The following is a 19567-nucleotide window of genomic DNA, read 5'->3' as shown; positions in this document are numbered from 1 at the left end:
AACTTGACTAGATTGCCTTTGGGTTTAATGAATGTTTCTTGAATTGATCTTTACTTTGGCCTCGGGAGTTATTGGAGGCTAGGATTGTAATCAGCATTTTCCTGAGAAGGCTTAGAAAGGAGAACTGGTGTTCCCAAATTTATAGAGGTCACAACAAAACCAAGGCTACTGGTACGCCCTCTGTTCTTTTAGTTCTACCTTTCTTTGCTCCTTTTCTATCAGAAAGCTGCAGACATAGGTGTCATTATTCCTATTTAAGAAGTGCCCCTCACAAAGCTGTGAGTTCGTAGTCCATGGCTTTAGGTAATGTAATGTCCATGCTTTAGCAGCTAATGTAATGCAGAGAGTAGAATTTGGAATCAGGCTGGGGTTCAGTCATTGCTCTGCCGCTGACCAAGGTATAAGTTATATCCCTCCCCCTACCTTTTTTTTTGGGGGGGGGATGCGGTCTCATTCTGTCACCCAGGCTGGAGTGCAGTGGTGCGATCTTGGTTCACTGCAACCTCTTGTCTCCTAGGTTCAGGCGATTCTCCCGCCTCAGCCTTCTGAGTAGCTGGGATTACAGGCGCCCGCCCATGCCCGGCTAATTTTTGTATTTCTAGGAGGGATGGGGTTTTGCCATGTTGGCCAGGCTGGTCTCGAACTCCTGGTCTCTAATGATCTGCCCAACTCAGCCTCCCAAAGTGCTGGGATTACAGGTGTGAGCCACCACACTCAGTCTGTTTTTTGTTTTTTAGATAGGTAATAGAGCTGTTAGCATTTTGTAAGACCATTGGTGATAATATGGATCATGTGACCTAATGTCTTATAATAGTCAGTCAGTAATAATGGGCATCTATTATAAAGCAGGCTGTGTTTTAGGTAGGAGCTGGGACAGCATTCAGTAAAACAATGCTTTTGTGCTTGTGGAATCTGCATTTTGGTAAGTATATTACATAATAATTAGATAGGGACAGAAAAAGCATGGTAAGGTAAATAAAAGTACCAGTGTTATGTGGAGAGGTGATAGTTATTTATTTATTTATTTGTTTATTTATTTATTTGAGAGAGCATTTTGTCCCAGGCTGGAGTGCAGTGGTGTGATCGCGGCTCACTGCAGCCTCGAACTCCTGGGCTCAAGTAGCCCACACATCTCAGCCTCCCAAGTAGCTGGGACTACAGGTGCGTGCCACACAACCAGCAATTTTTTTTTTTTTTTTTTTTTTTTTGAGACGGAGTGTTGCTCTGTCGCCCAGGCTGGAGTGCAGTGGCCGGATCTCAGCTCACTGCAAGCTCCGCCTTCCCGGTTTACGCCATTCTCCTGCCTCAGCCTCCTGAGTAGCTGGGACTACAGGCGCCTGCCACCTCGCCCAGCTAGTTTTTTGTATTTTTTTTAGTAGAGACAGGGTTTCACCGTGTTAGCCAGGATGGTCTCGATCTCCTGACCTCGTGATCCGCCCGTCTCGGCCTCCCAAAGTGCTGGGATTACAGGCTTGAGCCACCGCGCCCAGCCTGTTTTTTTTTTTTTTTAGAGGTGGGAATCTCCCTGTGTTGCCCAGGCTGGTCTTGAACTCCTGGCCTCAAGAGATCCTCCTGCCTTGGTGAAACCCTGTCTCTACTAAAAATACAAAAAAATTAGCTGGTCGTGGTGGCACATGCTTGTAATCCCAACTACTCGGGAGGCTGAGACATGAGAATTACCTGAACCGGGGAGGCAGAGGTTGCAGTGAGCTGAGATCATGCCTGTGCACTACAGCCTGGGTGACAGAGCCAGATCCTGTCTCAAAAACAAAACAAAACACTGGATCAGATTACCTTGGAAATGAATGGAGATGGAGAAGAGGTCTGAAGCCTTGGGGTTTCCAAACTTCAGATATTGGGGAGATGAGAAAAGGCAGCAAAGGAGACTGAGTGGGAGAGGCCAGAGGTTGGAGGAGAACAAGAGAGAAAGGCCCCACATGAGATTTAAATAAGGAGCTGCATGGTAATTTGGTTTTTTTGTTTTCGAGAATAAGAAACAAATTGTCTCTGTACACAAATGTCTATACTGTAGTTTCTTTTTCAATAAATACAATGTTTGTGTCCTCAAATATTTTTTAGTTTTTGCTTTAAGTGACAAATTGTATTTAATACCATTCTGCATCTTAGTCCTTGTAGCATTTATGCCTGTATTCCAAGTTTAGGTGGTGGTGTTGCTTCCCTTGTAAACTTTATTTAAATACTCCTTTTGTAGTATTTTGGATGAGAGAGGACCAAATACATAATTTATCTCCCTCTTCTGTCACTTTCCACTCCAGGTTCACAGGTGGCTATTGGTCTTTAGTAAGGGTACTGTCTTCCCCGTCTGATTCTTAGCAAAAGTAGGAAGGTAGGTCTTGTTCATTTCTGTACCACCGTGGCAGACTCCTGATACTGAGTTGAAATTCATGAGTGTTTATGGGATAAATTAATGTACCAAAGAATCTTTTCCCTTTTCCTGCAGTAATGATAACATTGGCTCAGTGGTTTACAGCTTAGAAGTACAGAGACACTCATTATCTTATTTGAATGTAATCCAGTTTGTTACAATTTGCCAGCTACTGCTCTTTTCCCTTTCTCAGGCACATTGAAACTTACCTTCCCTTTGGGGGCTCTGCTAGTTTATTCCTAGCAGATCTGATCCCGCGTGTGTTCATAAAAGGATGCTGAACTGTGTCTTGAGGAAGCTCAGAATTAAATCTGAATTTCAGAAAGATTCCTGAGATAATTTTTCTCTGTCACTTCCCTTTTATTCTTGTTTTAATAAATTTTAGTTTTATGAGGATTGTTTTGGTTTTAAAAAACAAAATCTTTTTTTAAACTATTTTTTACAACAATTTTAGGGTTACAGAAAAATTGCATAGTACAGAGAGTTCCTGTACACCCTGCACCCAGTCTTCCCTTTTAGTATGGTACATTTGCTATAATGCAAATCTTTTTTTTGAGATGGGGTCTTGCTCTTGTCGCCCAGGCTGGACAGTGTTGGCCAGGCTGGTCTCGAACTTCTGACCTCAAGTGATCTGCCCGCCTCAGCCTCCCAAAGTGCTGGGATTACAGGTATGAGCCACTGCGCCTGGCCATGCAAATCATTTTTTGAGATAACTGGGGCATATAAAAATATAAACAAAATGAAGTTGCTTTATCTCTACAAGCCTCAGTTTCTTTATCTGCAAGATGAGGGGGGTTGGACTAAATTTCTAAATAGCTTTACAATTTTTTAATTATTTGCTAAAGTAATTATATAATTCTAATATAATTTCATTTATTTGTTGAAGTATTACTAATACTACCTTGCCAAATCATGTTTGCAAGTTACTGACAGCCATATCCTAAAAGAAAACTTAATGAGAATTCATGGAACTATGTGTGGCAGGACTGCTTATTAGAGATATTAGGTTGAACTATGTGAAATTGCCATTTTTGTAGGTAAAAAATAATGGGTGAGGCTGGGCTTGGTGGCTCACACCCATAATGCCAGCACTTTGGGAGGCTTGGGCCAGAGAGTGGCTGCCTGAAACCAGGAGTTTGAGACAAGCTCAGGCAACAAGGCAAAACCTTGTCTCTACCGGAAAAAAAAAAAAAAAGGCTTGGTGGCACACACCTTCAGCTCCTCTGAAGGCTGAGGCTGGAGGATCCCTTCAGCCCAGGAGTTTGAGGCTGCAGTGAGCTATGATTGCACCATTGTACTCCAGCCTGGGTGACAGCTAGATCGTTTCTCTAATAATAATAATAATAATAATAATAATAGAATAATATTAGCAATTTCTTATGGTTCAACCTAATGTTTTGGGATAGGGATTCAACAAAGTGTGAGGGGCCTTTAGGGCCTCATAAACTCCCACTGCATGCAAAAGCCTGGCTCAGCCCTCACAGTACTAGGAGAGAAAAGACTCCTCAGTTCCCTTGAAGTAACTTGGATCTACATTATTGTAGGTAGAGTTGTTGGCAGAAATCCTGGGATAAGAGAACCGTTTCCTGGAAAGTCTGTGCCTCCAACCAGCAGAGAGGGATTGAGCTTCATTGCACTCAACAGAGCCAGCATTTCATAGTTCCATGGTGAGTTGGTCACACAGCCTTGGCAAAAAGGCTGAAAAGGAGGGTGTCATAGTATGGGGAAAGGTTGTATTACCCTGGCTCGTAGGCTAAGAAGAGGCCTGGAGTACTGGTGCCACCAAACCTTTATTGGTGCCATTCTGTTCTTACTTTATGCACTTTCCTTACTGCCTAGTACAGGCTTTGCAAACTCAAGTATCTTCGGTTGTTCAGGAGGTAATGTAAATTAGTAAGCCAAGTTTTCCTCTATAGTGCTACTATAACAGAAACAATAGCACAGTTGCAATGATAAATGACAACTGAAATATGCTATCATTGTGAGGGAGAGAATCGGTGTGTGTATGGGGAGGCCACGATGAACTGGAGAGCACACGCCCTGTCTAAAGGGGGCAGGCGCTGTTCAACTGTGCGGAGCACGTGCCCTGTCTAAAGGGGCAGGCACTATTCAACTGTGCCACTGGTTGTTGCCTTATTGAAATATGGGTCAAGCGTCACTACGTATTCTGATTTTCCAAAGGAACCAGAAATATGGATTTTATGTACTTTCTCCCAGTGATAAATGTCGGCACCTAATTTGAATGCTTAAAAACTATTATGTGGGCCACACAATGGCTGAAAAGTGCTAGCAGGGCCCTGATTTGTCATCTCTGGCCCAAGGCTCAGCTCTGCCAGGAGTGAGGCTCACATGGATTTCTTCATTGGACATTGTTGACAACTTACAATGAATTAGACGGCTCCTTCCTTTGAGGCACTTACGGATTAGCAGAGAAAATAGACCATGATGATAAGATGTAGAGTGGACATCAGAACATATGTATTCTGTCTGTGTATATAGCTATAAAAGTGATTAACTCTTTCTGGATTCATCTGGGAGGACATGATAGGACATGGCATTTGAGCCAGGATGTGGGAAATCAATAGTTTGGTGCATTAAAGGGATTTGGGGCCCTTGAAATTTCTACTGTATGTGCAGATGTTAGGTTTGCATTTGCTGTATATACCATTTTGTTGATAGGTAGTTGAAAATACAGATATTCCTTAGCCCTGCTGGTGAGAGTCTTAGGGTTAATAAAATGAGAGAACTCTTCCCCTGGCCCAGGTTGTGGGATAATTGTGTGTTTTAGAGGCCTAAGTAACTCAGATGTCATGATGCCCTCATTTCTGGATGAGGAAATTGAAAGGGAAGTAGCACATCTGAGGTCACAGAGCCCATTGGAGGCAGACCTTGGAATAGCACCCAGAACTCTACCACCATGCCTTCCCCTGTCCTGGGTATCTCTGAAGCTCACCATTAGGCTGGCCGCCTCTGCCTGTGGTGGCCCATTGCCCTGTTTTAGCCCAGCTCCTGGTGGGTGAGGGTGTTTGGCCATCCTGCTGCTACTGGTTCCTTCTCTCTTTTGGATCCCTTGCCTGAAATGCCTGCCACTCCTTTTCTTTGTCAGATAGACTACTTGTGTTCAAATCTTTCATCAACCGCATGCCAACTGTGTGGCCTGGCACAAGTTTTTTGTTTGTTTGTTTGTTTGTTTTTGAGATGGAGTCGCGCTCTGTCGCCCAATCTGGAGTGCAGTGGCATGGTCTCAGCTCGCTGCAACCTCCACCTCCCAGTTCAAGCAATTCCCCTGCCTCAGCCTCCCGAGTAGCTGGGATTACAGGAGACTGCCACCACGCCCGGCTAATTTTTTGTGTTTTTAGTAGAGACGGGGTTTCACCATGTTGGCCAGGCTGGTCTTGAACTCCTGACCTTGTGATCCACCTGCCTCGGCCTCCCAAAGTGCTGGGATTACAGGCGTGAGCCACCACGCCCGGCCCTGGCAGAAGTTTTTTAACCTTTTAAAGCCCCAGTTTCCTCATCTATATATAAAGAGTTACAATAGTACGTTTGGTGAAGTGTAATGGGAAGGCATTGGAAGGTTTCAAGATTTTTGTAAAAATAAAACGACGTAATGCATGTAAAGTACTTAAAGCAACAGCACTCCAGAAGCACTCAGCAAGTGTTAACAATGATGATGGTTCACTCAGTTCACAGCACCCCTGGGCTGGGTTAAGTTCTCTTCCTTTGTTTTCTCATACCATCTTATTATTTCACATGCCACATTGTATGTATTGTAATTGTTTGTGCCTATTTCCCCTGCTAGATTAAGAACACCTTCAGCGATTCATTCAACAAGTGTTTGTGAGCCACTGTGCCAGCAACTAAGGATGCAGTGATAAACCAGGAGCTCTTGGTTTAGTGCAGAGTTCCGAAAGGCATGCCAGGAGACACTAGTCCTGTGAGCTTGTCTTATGGTCAGTTAAATTTGGGGAATGCTGCTCATCATAGTGCCATTCAGAGATGAGGGTCCCTTTTAGTATTTTAAAGGTTCTGAGGAGTCTTGTATATAGTACAAGAACAGTCCTTTCAATTTGATCATGTGCTTTGGTCCCCAGTTCAAGAGGAGGTTGAAGTGGCATGGCAATGGTTAGAGACTCCGCTGGATGTGAACACCCTCTGGCTACCTAGGGACCTGTGGGCCTGCCACTTGGTGCCCTCATGGAGACAAGAAACCCTGGGTTGAACAACATGAAGCCCCAGTCACTGCAGCTGGTGCTGGAAGAGCAGGTACTGGCACTACAGCAGCAGATGGCAGAGAATCAGGCAGCCTCCTGGCGGAAGCTGAAGAACTCCCAGGAGGCCCAGCAGAGACAAGCAACCCTTGTGAGGAAGCTGCAGGCCAAGGTGAGGCAGCTGCCCTTTTGAGGAGGGGAAAGAGAACAACCCCCAGAGCTGGGTGCTGAGATGAGATAAGGGTTGTAGGAGGCAGAGCCTTGTGGTGGGATTGGCCTACATCTAGCTTGGTGAGATAAGACCCAGACCTTCTAGCTTTCATGTACAGCTTCTCTTTTGATGCTCACAACTGTTCCACGAGGTACGTATTATATCCTTTTTATTTTATTTTATTTTATTTTAGAGATAGGGTTTTGCTCTGTTGCCCAGGCTAGAGTGCAGTGGTATGATCACAGATCACTGCAGCCTCAACCTCCTGGGCTCAGTCAATCCTCCTGCCTCAGCCTCTCGAGTATCTGGGACCACATGTGTGCACCACTACTTTCGACTAATATTTCTCTTTTAAAGATGAAATTCACAAGGGTTAAGTTAGTTATCCAGGTTTCCTCACTTAGTCTAGAGCCAAAGCCCATGATCTTGCCTCTATGATATAAAAGGCATATAGAAAGTATTTATTTATTTATTTATTTATTTATTTTTGAGATGGAGTCTCGCTCATATAGAAAGTATTATTTAAATGCCCAAATAAGGCCAGGCGCGGTGGCCCATGCCTGTAATCCCAGCACTTTGGGAGGCCGAAGTGGCTGTATCACCTGAGGTCAGGAGTTCAAGACCAGCCTGGCCAACATGGCAAAACCCTGTCTCTACTAAAAGTACAAAAATTAGCTGAGTGTGGTGGCATGTTCCTGTAATCCCAGCTACTCGGGAGGCTGAGGTAGGAGAATCACTTGAACCTGGGAGGTGGAGGTTCCAGTGAGCCAAGATTGCGCCACTGCACTCCAGCTTAGGAGACAGAGCGAGACTCCATCTCAAAAAAGAAAAAAATGCCCAAATAGAAACTATAAGATGTTATGGCCTTACCTTAATGTCACCACCCAGTTCCCCTGTTCATAGCAAGTTTGCCTAAGATCCTCAGGGGCCTGTGCTTTGGGCTGTTTGTGCCAGCTGTGTTCATTGCCCAGGGCCTGTTCTTTTTGCCACAGGTGCTGCAGTACCGGAGCTGGTGCCAAGAGCTGGAGAAGCGGCTGGAAGCCACTGGAGTGAGTGAGGCTGAGCTCTGTGTGCCCCCTGGGTCCTCAGTGAATATACTTGTTAGGTTTCATTTGTTCACTGAGGGAGGTTGGAGTGTACAAGTGAGGTGTTTGGTAGAAGTCTCTCTTTCTCAGCCTCTGAGAGGTTTATCACACTGGTATCTTCATTGGACCTAACTGGCCTGTCAGATTCCAACCCTTGGTTCTCTTTTTTTTTTTTTTTTTTTTGAGACGGAGTCTCACTGTGTCTCCCAGGCTGGAGTGCAGTGGCGTGATCTCGGCTCACTGCAAGCTCCGCCTCCCGGGTTCACGCCATTCTCCCGCCTCAGCCTCCCAAGTAGCTGGGACTACAGGCGCCCGCCACCGTGCCCGGCTAATTTTTTGTATTTTTAGTAGAGACGGGGTTTCACCATGTTAGCCAGGATAGTCTCGATCTCCTGACCTCGTGATCCACCCGCCTCGGCCTCCCAAAGTGCTGGGATTACAGGCTTGAGCCACCGCGCCCGGCCCAACCCTTGGTTCTCAAAGGACAAAATGTAAATTAGATTGGAAGGAGTGTGGGATTAGTGGGAAGAAGTGCATGTTTCCCCCAGCAGGTGTCAGTGTTTGTCTTAGATGCAGGCCTTTGCGAGCCTACAGCACATTGCAGCAAAGGGATGTCTGTGCTATTAGAACTGGCTTTGAAAAACCCATTTATGGCCGGGCGCGGTGGCTCAAACCTGTAATCCCAGCACTTTGGGAGGCCGAGACGGGCGGATCACAAGGTCAGGAGATCGAGACCATCCTGGCTAACATGGTGAAACCCTGTCTCTACTAAAAATACAAAAAAACTAGCCGGGCGAGGTGGCGGGCGCCTGTAGTCCCAGCTACTCGGGAGGCTGAGGCAGGAGAATGGCGTAAACCCGGGAGGCGGAGCTTGCAGTGAGCTGAGATCCGGCCACTGCACTCCAGCCTGGGCGACAGAGCGAGACTCCGTCTCAAAAAAAAAAAAAAGAAAAACCCATTTATTTGCCTTTGTTCCAGCTCCCTCTCAGTACCTCCTCACATTTTCCTCAGAAAAGTTCTCTCAGAGGAAGGAAAGAACCAAAACTTATTGAGCACCTTCAATGCAGGCCAGGCAGCATGAGGCACTGTCATATACAGATGGTCCCCTGCAACTTAGGATTGTTGCAAGTTTTCAACTTTATGATGGTGTGAAAGCTATGTGCATTCAGTATGCTCCTTGGGTTATGATGGGGTTACACCTGGATAAACCCATTGTTTGGGGTTGTTTTGTTTGCTTGTTTGGTTGGTTGTTTTGAGACAGAGTCTTACTCTGTCGCCCAGGCTGGAGTGCACTGGTGCAATCATGGGTCACTGCAGCCTTAGCCTCCTGGGCTTAAGCGATCATCCCACCTCAGCCTCCCAAAAAGTAGCTGGGACTACAGATACATGCCTCCACACCTGGCTAATTTTTTTATTTTTTGTAGACACAGGGTCTCTCTATGTTGCCTGGGCTGGTCTCAAATTCTTAGACTCAAGCAATCCTCCCACTGCTGGTATTACAAATGTGAGCCACTGCGTCCGGCCCAAACTCACTGTTAAGTTGAAAATATCATAAGTTGAAAATGTTGGCTGGGCGCAGTGGCTCACGCCTATAATCCCAGCACTTTGGGAGGTCGAGGTGGGTGGGTCACGAGGTCAGGGGTTCAAGACCCACCTAGCCAGCATGGTGAAACCCCATCCCTACTAAAAATACAAAAAATTAGCCGGGCATGATGGTGCCTGCCTGTAATCCCAGCTACTCGGGAGGCTGAGGCAGGAGAATCATTGAACCCAGGAGGCAGAGGTTGCAGTGAGCCAAGATTGCACCACTGCACTCTAGCCTAGGCAACAGAGCTAGACTATCTCAAAAAAAAAAAAAAAAAAAGAAAGAAAAAAGAAAATGTCATAAGTTGAAAACACATCTTTAACTTACGTTCAACTTATGATGGGTTTATGGGATGAAATTCCAGCGTAAGTCAAGGAGCATCTGTAATTGTGTCTCTTAACCTGCACAGCAACTTTCTGAAGGGAATGATATCACTTTCATTTTGTAGCTGGAGACACTGTAGCTCCAAGAAGTTAAGTGACTTTCCATGCTGGGTGTGGTAGCTCATGCCTGTAATCCCAGCACTTTGGGAGGCTGAGGTGGGTGGATCATTTGAGGCCAGGAATTCAAGAACAGCCTAGCCAACATGGCGAAACCCCGTCTCTACTAAAAATACAAAAATTAGTCAGGCATGGTGGTGGGTGCCTGTAATCCCAACTACTTGGGCGACTAAGGCAGGAGAATCACTTGAACCTGGGAGGCAGTGGTTGCAGTGAGCTGAGATTATGCCATCGCACTCCAGCCTGGGCAACAGAGCGAGACTCCGTCTCCAAAAAAAAAAAATGAAAGAAGTTAAGTCACTTCTCAAGGTCAAACAATTAGTATAGTGGAAGTTAAGGCCATTAGTGAAAGATATATCACTTCTTAGGTTGAAGATTCTTTTTACTACCGAAGGCCGTCTTTCAGGAGAGGTCATCATTTTACTTTTGGAGTGAGGGATGCAGTGATTGAGAAGAGAAGCATATTGCTAACAAAGGGGAGAAAGAATAAAAATAAAATGGACTGCCATGGAAGGGAGCCTCAGGGAACTGGTCTGAGTGATGTTCTCTTTGGAGGTAAGTAAGGCTTGTCTCTGTCTGGCACAGGGACCAATCCCCCAGAGGTGGGAAAATGTGGAGGAGCCAAACCTGGATGAGCTGCTGGTCCGACTGGAGGAGGAGCAGCAGAGGTGATGGACCCTAAACTTTCTGACCTGGGTGATTGGCCAGCTGATGGAAAAGGCTGATGGGAACCCTCTGCCCTGAGGGCTAATGTGGATTAGAGCCATGGACTTCAGCCGTAGCCCTCTAATTCCTGCAATGGAAATTTCAGTGGTTGCCATCTTACTCCCAGGAGGTCCAAGTGTTGGACCAGACCTTTATTTTTTACCTGCTTTTACCGTTCCCCAGTGCAGGTGTGAGAGTCTAGCAGAGGTGAACACCCAGCTTCGACTGCACATGGAAAAAGCTGACGTGGTGAATAAAGCCCTTAGGGAAGATGTGGAAAAATTGACAGTGGACTGGAGCCGGGCCCGGGATGAGCTAATGAGGAAGGAGAGCCAGTGGCGGATGGAGCAGGAGGTAGGAAGAATGGGGACTGGAACTGCGAGAGGAAGGCTGTGCATTCTGGATGCTGCCCTGGTCAGTACTGGAAGGGGTTAACTTCAGGACTTGGATGGAAACTGAGCTGTTGCTGTTAAAGTCCCTGACCATCCTTACCTGTGCATGCTGGCAGCCTCACCCTTCTTGGGCCTTCAGCTTAGACCTGCCACTACCTGCCTAGTCTAGGTTCTGTTGGGAGGTAGCATGACACTCATAGCAACTCTTCCTGCAGCAGTGACGAGCTTAGGTTTTCAATGGATCTGAAAGCTTACTGACTCCTGGTCTGGAGGTCTTGCATATCTAGGTGCTAAAGAGGTAGATATGAAACTGAATGGGAAAGAAAGAGCAGTTATGGGCCCTGCGGAATTTTCAGGTCCCAGCTGAAGGAAACAAATGTTTCCTGCATTTTTGCTTTGTGCTCAGTGGTTTATGTATATCATTGACCCCTCCTTAGAAAAGTCTGCGGTAATAGATCCCATTTGTTAAGCAGCTACTGTGTATCCTTTTCTAATCTGGCCCAGAGGAAGGCAATATACCATCCTAGGCTCTCTGACCTCTCAAATCCCACTGCCAACTTCATTAAACCCTTCAGCATAACCTGGATAGATACCTGTTCATAAACTATCTTCTGTAAGTCCCTCCTTCCTTTCCTCAGTAGTCAGGAGGAATCCAAGACTCTTGTGTTGGCAAAAGATAGCCCTCTGCCTTTGGGTATGACCTGGGTTTCTGAACACACAGTTCTTCAAGGGCTACCTGAAAGGGGAGCACGGTCGCCTTCTCAGTCTATGGCGGGAGGTGGTGACATTCCGACGCCACTTCCTGGAAATGAAGTCAGCTACTGACAGGTCAGTGTGGGGAAAAGAAGGGAGGAGGTTTGCCCCCACCAATTCTGGACTAATAACAGTGGGCTGCTATAGAAGCGGCATCAGCTGTGGGGGTGGGGGAGTTGGTGGTGTTGGAAGCAGATGATTTTTCCCAGCCCTGCTTCTCAGGCTTCACTGGGCCTGATCACCACACTCCTTCCCTGGTTCCTAGTGGAGTCTGCTGTTTTCCTTGCTTGTACTCAGAGATTTGACGGAGCTAAAAGCTGAGCATGTGAGGCTTTCAGGGTCCCTGTTGACCTGTTGTCTGCGCTTGACTGTGGGAGCACAGTCTCGGGAACCCAACGGATCTGGAAGAATGGATGGGCGGGAGCCAGCCCAGCTGCTGCTGCTACTAGCCAAGACCCAGGAGCTGGAGAAGGAAGCCCATGAAAGGAGCCAGGAGTTAATACAGCTGAAGAGTCAAGGGGATCTGGAGAAGGCTGAACTTCAGGACCGGTGAGATGGCCTGGGGTCGCAGGAAGGGTTTGCTGAGAGAGAGCCGACTCCTTTAGAGGGTTAGGGACAGGCAGGGGAGATGCCAGGAACATTCCTACCATGGAGGGGGAGAAGACGTGCCTGAGGGAATCTGCTTTGAAACCTGATGCCACAGTTGGGTCTTGTACTGACCTCTGCCCTCAGCCTGTCTTTCAGCCCAGTTTCTCTCCTGTTGATGTACAGAGCTAGCTATCACTCCGTCCTCAATCAACACCAAAGTACTTACCATTCCCCGAACAGCCAAGCTCTTTCCCTTCCCTGTCTTTGCACCTGCCAACTTTAGTCTGGAATGCCTCCCTCCCTTCTCTCTCTGCCTTATCCTCTAAGGCACAGTTCAAACATTACCTCTTTTTTTTTTTTTTTTTTTGAGATGGAGTCTCATTCTGTCGCCCAGGCTATTGTGCAGTGGCATGATCTCGACTACTGCAACCTCTGCCTCCCGAGTTCAAGTGACTCTGCTGCCTCAGCCTCCCAAGTAGCTGGGACTGTTTACAGGCGCATGCCACCACACCCTGCTAATATTTGTATTTTTAGTAGTTTTACCATGTTGGCCAGGCTGGTCTTAAACTCCTGACCTCACGTGATCCACCCGCCTTAGCCTCCCCGAGTGCTGGGATTACAAGCATGAGCCACTGCAGCTCACCGAAATGTCACCTCTTCTATGAAGCCTTCTCTGACCTCGGTAGCCTACTAAGTTACTGTTTCCCTGTGGTCTTTTGACCTCTTATTACAGCATTGATCTCATTGTTGATTTAGTTTCCCCACCTTCTTTTTTTGGTTAGGCTGTTTTAATTTTTGGATTATAATGAAGTAGGTTTTTACACTTGATCTTAGCCAAAAGGCCGAGAAGCGATGAAGTAGGTATTTAAAAAATAATGATGTAGAAGGGCAGGGAAATGAGCAGAGAGCCCCACTGAATCTCAGGACAAAGTTCATATATGCCCACGACGAGGGTTGTGTCTTCACCTGTTGGAGGTACATACATAAAATGCAGGGCTATTTTTCGTTTTTGCTTTTGGAGGCACTGAGAAGTACAAAAGCAGAGACCAAGTCTTAGTAAGTTTTGTATTTCTAGTGCTTTGTACTTCACCTGCCGTATACTAGACACTCAATACATTTTGTTTCTTTGTTTTTTGAGACAGAGTCTAGCTCTGTTACCCAGGCTGGAGTGCAGTAGTGTAAACACAGCTCACCGCAGCCTTGACCTGCTGGACTGAAGCAATTCTCCTGCCTCAGCCTCCAAAGTAACTGGGACTACAGGCACGCACCACTATGCCTGGCTAATTTTTTAATTTTTTTGTAGAGGTGGGGTCTCGCTATGTTTCCCAGGCCAGTCTGGAACTCCTGAGCTCAAGCAATCTTTCCACCTTGGCCTCTCAAAGTTCTAGGATTACAGGTTGAGCCACCGTGGCTGGCCAGTGAATGTTTGTTGAGTGATGCAATACTTAGACAAATGACCATGCAGTGTGCTAAGGTTCTTAGAGATGGTATAGAATAAAATTATTAAGACTTTTGCTGAGCCAGGAGGATCACTTGAACCCAGGAGTTTGAGACCAGCCTGGGCAACATAGTGAGACCTTGTCTCTACTAAAAGTAAAAATAAAAAAATAGCCATGTGGTGGCATGTGCCTATAATTCTAGCTACTTGGGAAGCTGAGGCAGGAGGATTGCTTGAGAGTGAGCTATGATTGCACCACTGTACTCCAGCCTGGGCAACAGAGCAAGACCCTGTCTCAAAAAAAATTGGAAAAAAAATTGGAAAAAAAATTAAACTTTTATATAGCATTCATTCAAGAAATATTTATTTAGCCACTCACATGATAGCAAGCAGTAAGCTCCAAGTATAGTGTTAAGTGTTTGGTGATTTTGCTGGACCTTGAGATTAATATCAAGAAGGATGAACATAATCTTCCCCAAATTGCCCTTCCTTTTTCCCTATTAGAGTCAGAACCTCGGGCTGGAGGGACCTTGGGACTATCCCATGTGCAATTCTGATGTTCTTATTGGCTTCAGGGTGCTTGACTTCAAGATCAAGCGAGGCCTGGAAGGGCCTGGGCCAGGGCTTTCCTTCAGCTCTCGGGCCCCCAAACACGTGTTCCAGCCTTGAGATGTGGTAAATCCCTGCATGTGTCTGAGTGGTTTTTTGCTCCCCCTCTTCAAGGCTATAGCATCATGTGGTATTCAGGGAGTGCAGAGGGGCTAGGGGTGCCTAAGGGATTTGGGGGAGGCTGCAGTTGGGAGTGGCTGGGGTTGGGGCTGGGGTGTGCTGCATTGTAGCTCTGTCCACATCCATGGGCTGTTCTGGTGACAGTGCTATGCTCTTCTCTTTAGGGTGACTGAGCTCTCTGCTCTGCTGACCCAGTCTCAGAAGCAAAATGAAGATTATGAAAAGATGGTAAAGGCTCTGAGAGAGACAGTGGAGATCCTGGTACGTGATCCTTTGTTCTGGAAAGGAATTGGTCGTGGGCTTGTAGGTTCCTTGTCCTTTACGGACAGATAGTACAGGATACCAGTTATATATTCTGTGATGAAATCCTCTAAAGCTAAAAAATAAATTTTGGCTGAATCTGAAAATTAATTAACTCATTCATTTATTCATTGAATAAATATTATTGACTGCCTACTATCCCTACTATATTCCTGGGGAAATTGCAATGGCATATGTATGCAGTGTGTCCTTACCAGAGAATTGACACATACCTTCAGAGACACATTGGCAAATTAGTGAGTTACCAGGAAGTGGATGTGTGGAGAGATTTAAAATCTAGTCACATGGGAAACAACTGAGAAGTACGGCAGTGTTTAGCCGGGAGAAGAAAGAGCTTGAGGCCCTTTGAAGGCCCTTGAAGACATGATAGCCACCTTCACATATCTGAAGGACTGACACTGGGAAAAGAGAGTTTATGAAGGGCCAGGCGTGGTAGCTCACGCCTGTAATCCCAGCACTTTGGGAGGCCGAGGTGGGCGGATCACCTGAGGTCGGGAGTTTGAGACCAGCCTGACCAACATGCAAAAACTCCATCTCTACTAAAAAAATACAAAAAAAATTAGCCAGATGTGGTGGCGCATGCCTGTAATCCCAGCTACTCGGGAGGCTGAGGCAGGAGAATCGCTTGAACCTGGGGAAATGGAGGTTGTGGTGGGCCGAGATTATGCCATTGCACTCCAGCCTGGGCAACAAGAGTGAAACTCCGTCTCAAAAAAGAAAAAAGAAAGGAGAATTTACATATTTAATGTTTTCCAGGGCAAAACCAATGTCAATAGCTAGAAGTTAATAGGGGAGTACATTCTGGCTCACAACTAGAACTGTTCAGTAGTTGAACAGCCTGTCTTGTGAAGGAGTGAGGTTTTGGTCATTGGCTTAACATGTGCCAGGGATGTTATCAGAGGGATTCTCTAAGGTTGGATGTTAGAACCCTCCCGCTTAATACCGTGTTTAATCTCTACAAGTTTTCAGATCTCTGATTTTAGGTAGCTCCCGAGCCCCTATTCAAATGCACACCCCTAGTCTTCTCATCCAGGCTGAGATCAACAGGGATTGTAGCTTTCTGATTCCTTTTTTTTTTTTTCCCCCAGGAATTTGCCAATTCAGAATATCCACGGGGCTCAGATAATGTAAATAAATGAAGTGGGTTCAGTTGTAAGAATTCTGGTTTTCCAGTGCTGTTGTATTTAGTTTTCAAGACTGCAGGGGTCACTTGAGCTCAGTATTAAGGAAACTATGAGGAGTAATAGGGATTGTGAGACCCTGAATAATAAATGTCTCATCTAGAGGAGGCATCCACCATTCAACTTCAGTGAATCATTTCCATGTAGGAATGGGGGCTGGGTGTGGCCCATTTGTTAACTTTTTGGAAGAAGCCAGAAATTTATATTTTTATGTAAAATCTTTCCATTTATAAATGTTGATTCAAATTTTGTATAAGCCAAATAAAACATAGTTGCAAGTCTGTGTCTTCAGGCCTTCACTAACACAAATAGGAAGGAAGAGAGGAACTCTTGAGTCTTCAAGATTATGTCTAGCTTTAGGGCTAGAGGTTTCTCTGGTTTAGCATTAGGTCTCAAGCATCCATTTACTATTCAGAGACAGCACCCATGCCCTGTCTAATAATAGCTTACATTTATTGAACATTTGCGTTGTTCCAGACACTATGTTGAATAATTTACATGCATTTTTAATTTAAGCCTCAAAACAAGTAGTTGCTGTTACTTATTTCTATTTTAAAGAAAAAGAAGCTCAAAGAAGCTGTTGACTATGGTTACCAACATAGTAAATGATAGAGCAGAATTCTAATCAGTGAAGTCTAATTTGGAACTCGTTATCACTTAATCTAAACTTGTAATCACCACATCACACTGTCTTCAGACTCTTCGGGCAACATATTAGCATTGATGTATGGTCAGGGAAAAAGTGGGGCTGATAGAACAGACAGAATTAGACTTTGGTTGTTTGGGGTCCTGGAGTAATAAATTCACTTTTGATAGTTTGACTCTGAGGCTCTATTCTGTTCCCTGTTCAGGAGACAAATCACACAGAATTAATGGAACATGAAGCATCTCTTAGTAGGAATGCCCAAGAGGAGAAGTTGTCTTTACAGCAGGTGATCAAGGATATAACCCAGGTACTGGGAAGCCTCCTGTTCATGGTAACCAGGTTATGCCTCCACTCCCCAGGTCTCTATGTCCTTTCAGTCCTGTCTAGATTTCCAGTCTCTGAGGTTCGGGTGCTTAAAGTCTTGTGGGGATGAGTTTTGTGTGTTTGAAGACCAGAACCCTAAGAGATAGCTAAGCATTTGTGTCTTAGCACTACCTGATGGGACAGGCCCTCTTTCCTGTTTCTAGCTGCAGTTCTCAGGCTGGAGGCTAGATTCTGGTCTTCAATATCTCAATCGTTTCTTCTTTCATTTCCTCATTTATTGTTACCTCAGACAGTGTTCTAGCCTTGTTGCTAGTCCTAGACTTGGGTGACCAAAGGTGGAGAGTTGAAGGAACCAGACTTTTATGCTCTCGGATACTCCCCTCCTTCCCCCAAGGGAGAGAACCTGAGAAGGAAAACATCAGGTTTGTCCAGGCTACAGGGTTAAGTCCCTGTATAGACTCTAGGCTTTGGTCAGTAGGGTGGTGACCTTGCTGTATTGGGTTTCAGGTCATGGTGGAAGAAGGGGACAATATAGCCCAAGGCTCTGATCATGAGAACTCTTTGGAATTGGACTCTAGTATCGTTTGCCAGTTTGATTACCAGGATCCAGACAAGGCTGTTACTCTGGTGCGTTCAGTGCTGACTCGGAGACGCCAGGCTGTGCAGGTAAGAACCCTCAGCATTCCCCCTCAGTCACAGGGGTGTGTGTCTAAACTGGTTTGTGCCCCAGGTACCTCCCTAGCCTGTACTATCCCTTTTACTTTGTTGACCAGTCATGAGGTGTTTTGTCAGTATCTCAGAGTGAATCTGCCTGTGTCTGCTGAATTGTGCTTGTGAGTAGCAGGCACATTCTCCACGCCAATGGCGTGCTTCACTTTGTGTACAATCTTTGCATAACACTATGCAGAGATTGGGAACCAGAGCTCTGGGAGATTATTGGGTCAATGTTCTCCAACTCTGAGAGTCCTAGGCACACTTACCACTCCCCCATGCCACTGTACATTTGGAGATGACGAACTCTAAGAATCTAGAGCCACAGAAGCCCAGTGACCTCTGAGGGACTGTCTTCTTGAATAGTTGCATCTCCCTTCTCAGCTTACCTTTGTTGCACCATCCCCCAACCCCCTTCTCCAGCCCCACTTTCAGGGTTCTGAAATCCCTCCTTTGCTCTTGCGCATCGTCTGGTTTCTCTTGCTCTCCCTCCACAGGACCTAAGGCAGCAGCTTGCAGGCTGTCAAGAGGCTGTGAACTTGTTGCAACAGCAGCATGATCAGTGGGAGGAAGAGGGCGAAGCCTTGAGACAGCGGCTGCAGAAGCTCACTGGGGAGCGAGACACTCTGGCAGGGCAGACTGTGGACCTCCAGGGAGAGGTGGACTCTCTCAGCAAGTGAGCAGATGGGCTGTTCATCCCACCCTCGCAGCCTGGTCTCGGTCTCAGTCATCATCCAGCCATTTACCCACTCCCATCAGGTTTTTGGGGTGCTGATCCTGTTCTCCCTGAGACTTGGCTGTTTTACCCTGTTTCCACTTGTTTCTCCAGAACAAGCTTTGGGGGTTGGAGTCTTTGTGATGATAAAAATGTTTCACACTCAAAAGGGAAGATGGGATGTTGAAACAGGGTCTTTTGACCCTGTGATGCCTGCTTCCAGAAAGAATTTTAGGTCCCACGGTCTCTGCTCATCTCTGATTCCCTTCTTCCAGGGAGCGAGAGCTGCTGCAGAAGGCCAGGGAAGAGCTGCGGCAGCAGCTGGAGGTGCTAGAGCAGGAGGCATGGCGCCTACGAAGGGCAAATGTGGAGCTTCAGCTGCAGGGGGACTCTGCCCAGGGCCAGAAGGAGGAACAGCAGGAGGAGCTGCACCTGGCTGTCCGGGAGAGGGAGCGTCTGTAAGTGAGACCAGTCTGCTTTCTGGGGCCTGGTCTTCCTTCAATTCTACACCCTCCCCTCCTACTCTCCTCTCTTAGAAAGTAGAGTATGTGGCCGGGCGCGGTGGCTCAAGCCTGTAATCCCAGCACTTTGGGAGGCTGAGACGGGCGGATCATGAGGTCAGGAGATCGAGACCATCCTGGCTAACACGGTGAAACCCCGTCTCTACTAAAAAATACAAAAAACTAGCCGGGCGAGGTGGCGGGCGCCTGTAGTCCCAGCTACTTGGAGGCTGAGGCAGGAGAATGGCGTAAACCCGGGAGGCGGAGCTTGCAGTGAGCTGAGATCCGGCCACGGCACTCCAGCCTACGCGAAAGAGCGAGACTCCGTCTCAAAAAAAAAAAAAAAAAAGAAAGTAGAGTATGTAGAACTCTGGCATGCAGTGGGTTCAGATTAGCTTGCTGCTTCTTCCTTTGCAGAAAGATGAATATGGAAAGTTCATGGTTGGTTAAGTCTTAGTTGATCACCCATATGGGATGAGACACTGAGGGGGATACAGAAATGAATAAGACAAAAGCCCTGATTTCAGGGAACTTGCCAGAAGACAGACAACTAACTGTGACATGAGGCTGGATGAAGTATGAGTTA

General features: G+C 46.4%; 1 protein-coding gene across 2 annotated transcripts in view; it reads left to right on the top strand.

Moving 5' to 3' along the window:
- The window catches only part of CEP250 (centrosomal protein 250), a 62236-nt gene that overhangs the window by 1217 nt on the left and 41452 nt on the right, over window positions 1–19567 (top strand). The window contains exons 2-14 of one of the 2 annotated variants that reach the window (XM_025399985.1): window positions 2277–2347; window positions 3931–4053; window positions 6481–6769; window positions 7801–7857; window positions 10564–10646; window positions 10872–11037; window positions 11797–11903; window positions 12126–12377; window positions 14748–14844; window positions 16937–17038; window positions 17563–17721; window positions 18264–18442; window positions 18757–18939. In XM_025399985.1, coding sequence (XP_025255770.1) covers window positions 6584–6769; window positions 7801–7857; window positions 10564–10646; window positions 10872–11037; window positions 11797–11903; window positions 12126–12377; window positions 14748–14844; window positions 16937–17038; window positions 17563–17721; window positions 18264–18442; window positions 18757–18939 — 1571 coding nt within the window. In that variant the 5' untranslated portion in view covers window positions 2277–2347; window positions 3931–4053; window positions 6481–6583. Of the gene's footprint in view, window positions 1–2276; window positions 2348–3930; window positions 4054–6480; window positions 6770–7800; window positions 7858–10563; window positions 10647–10871; window positions 11038–11796; window positions 11904–12125; window positions 12378–14747; window positions 14845–16936; window positions 17039–17562; window positions 17722–18263; window positions 18443–18756; window positions 18940–19567 lie in introns of those variants that run through there. The other variant, XM_025399986.1, reaches the window with a different exon arrangement.

The sequence above is a fragment of the Theropithecus gelada genome, chromosome 10 (genome assembly GCF_003255815.1).
Source record: "Theropithecus gelada isolate Dixy chromosome 10, Tgel_1.0, whole genome shotgun sequence".
NCBI classification, from domain to species: Eukaryota; Metazoa; Chordata; class Mammalia; order Primates; family Cercopithecidae; genus Theropithecus; species Theropithecus gelada.
Note: the sequence above shows the minus strand (reverse complement) of the source record. Positions and strands in the feature narration are given on the sequence as shown.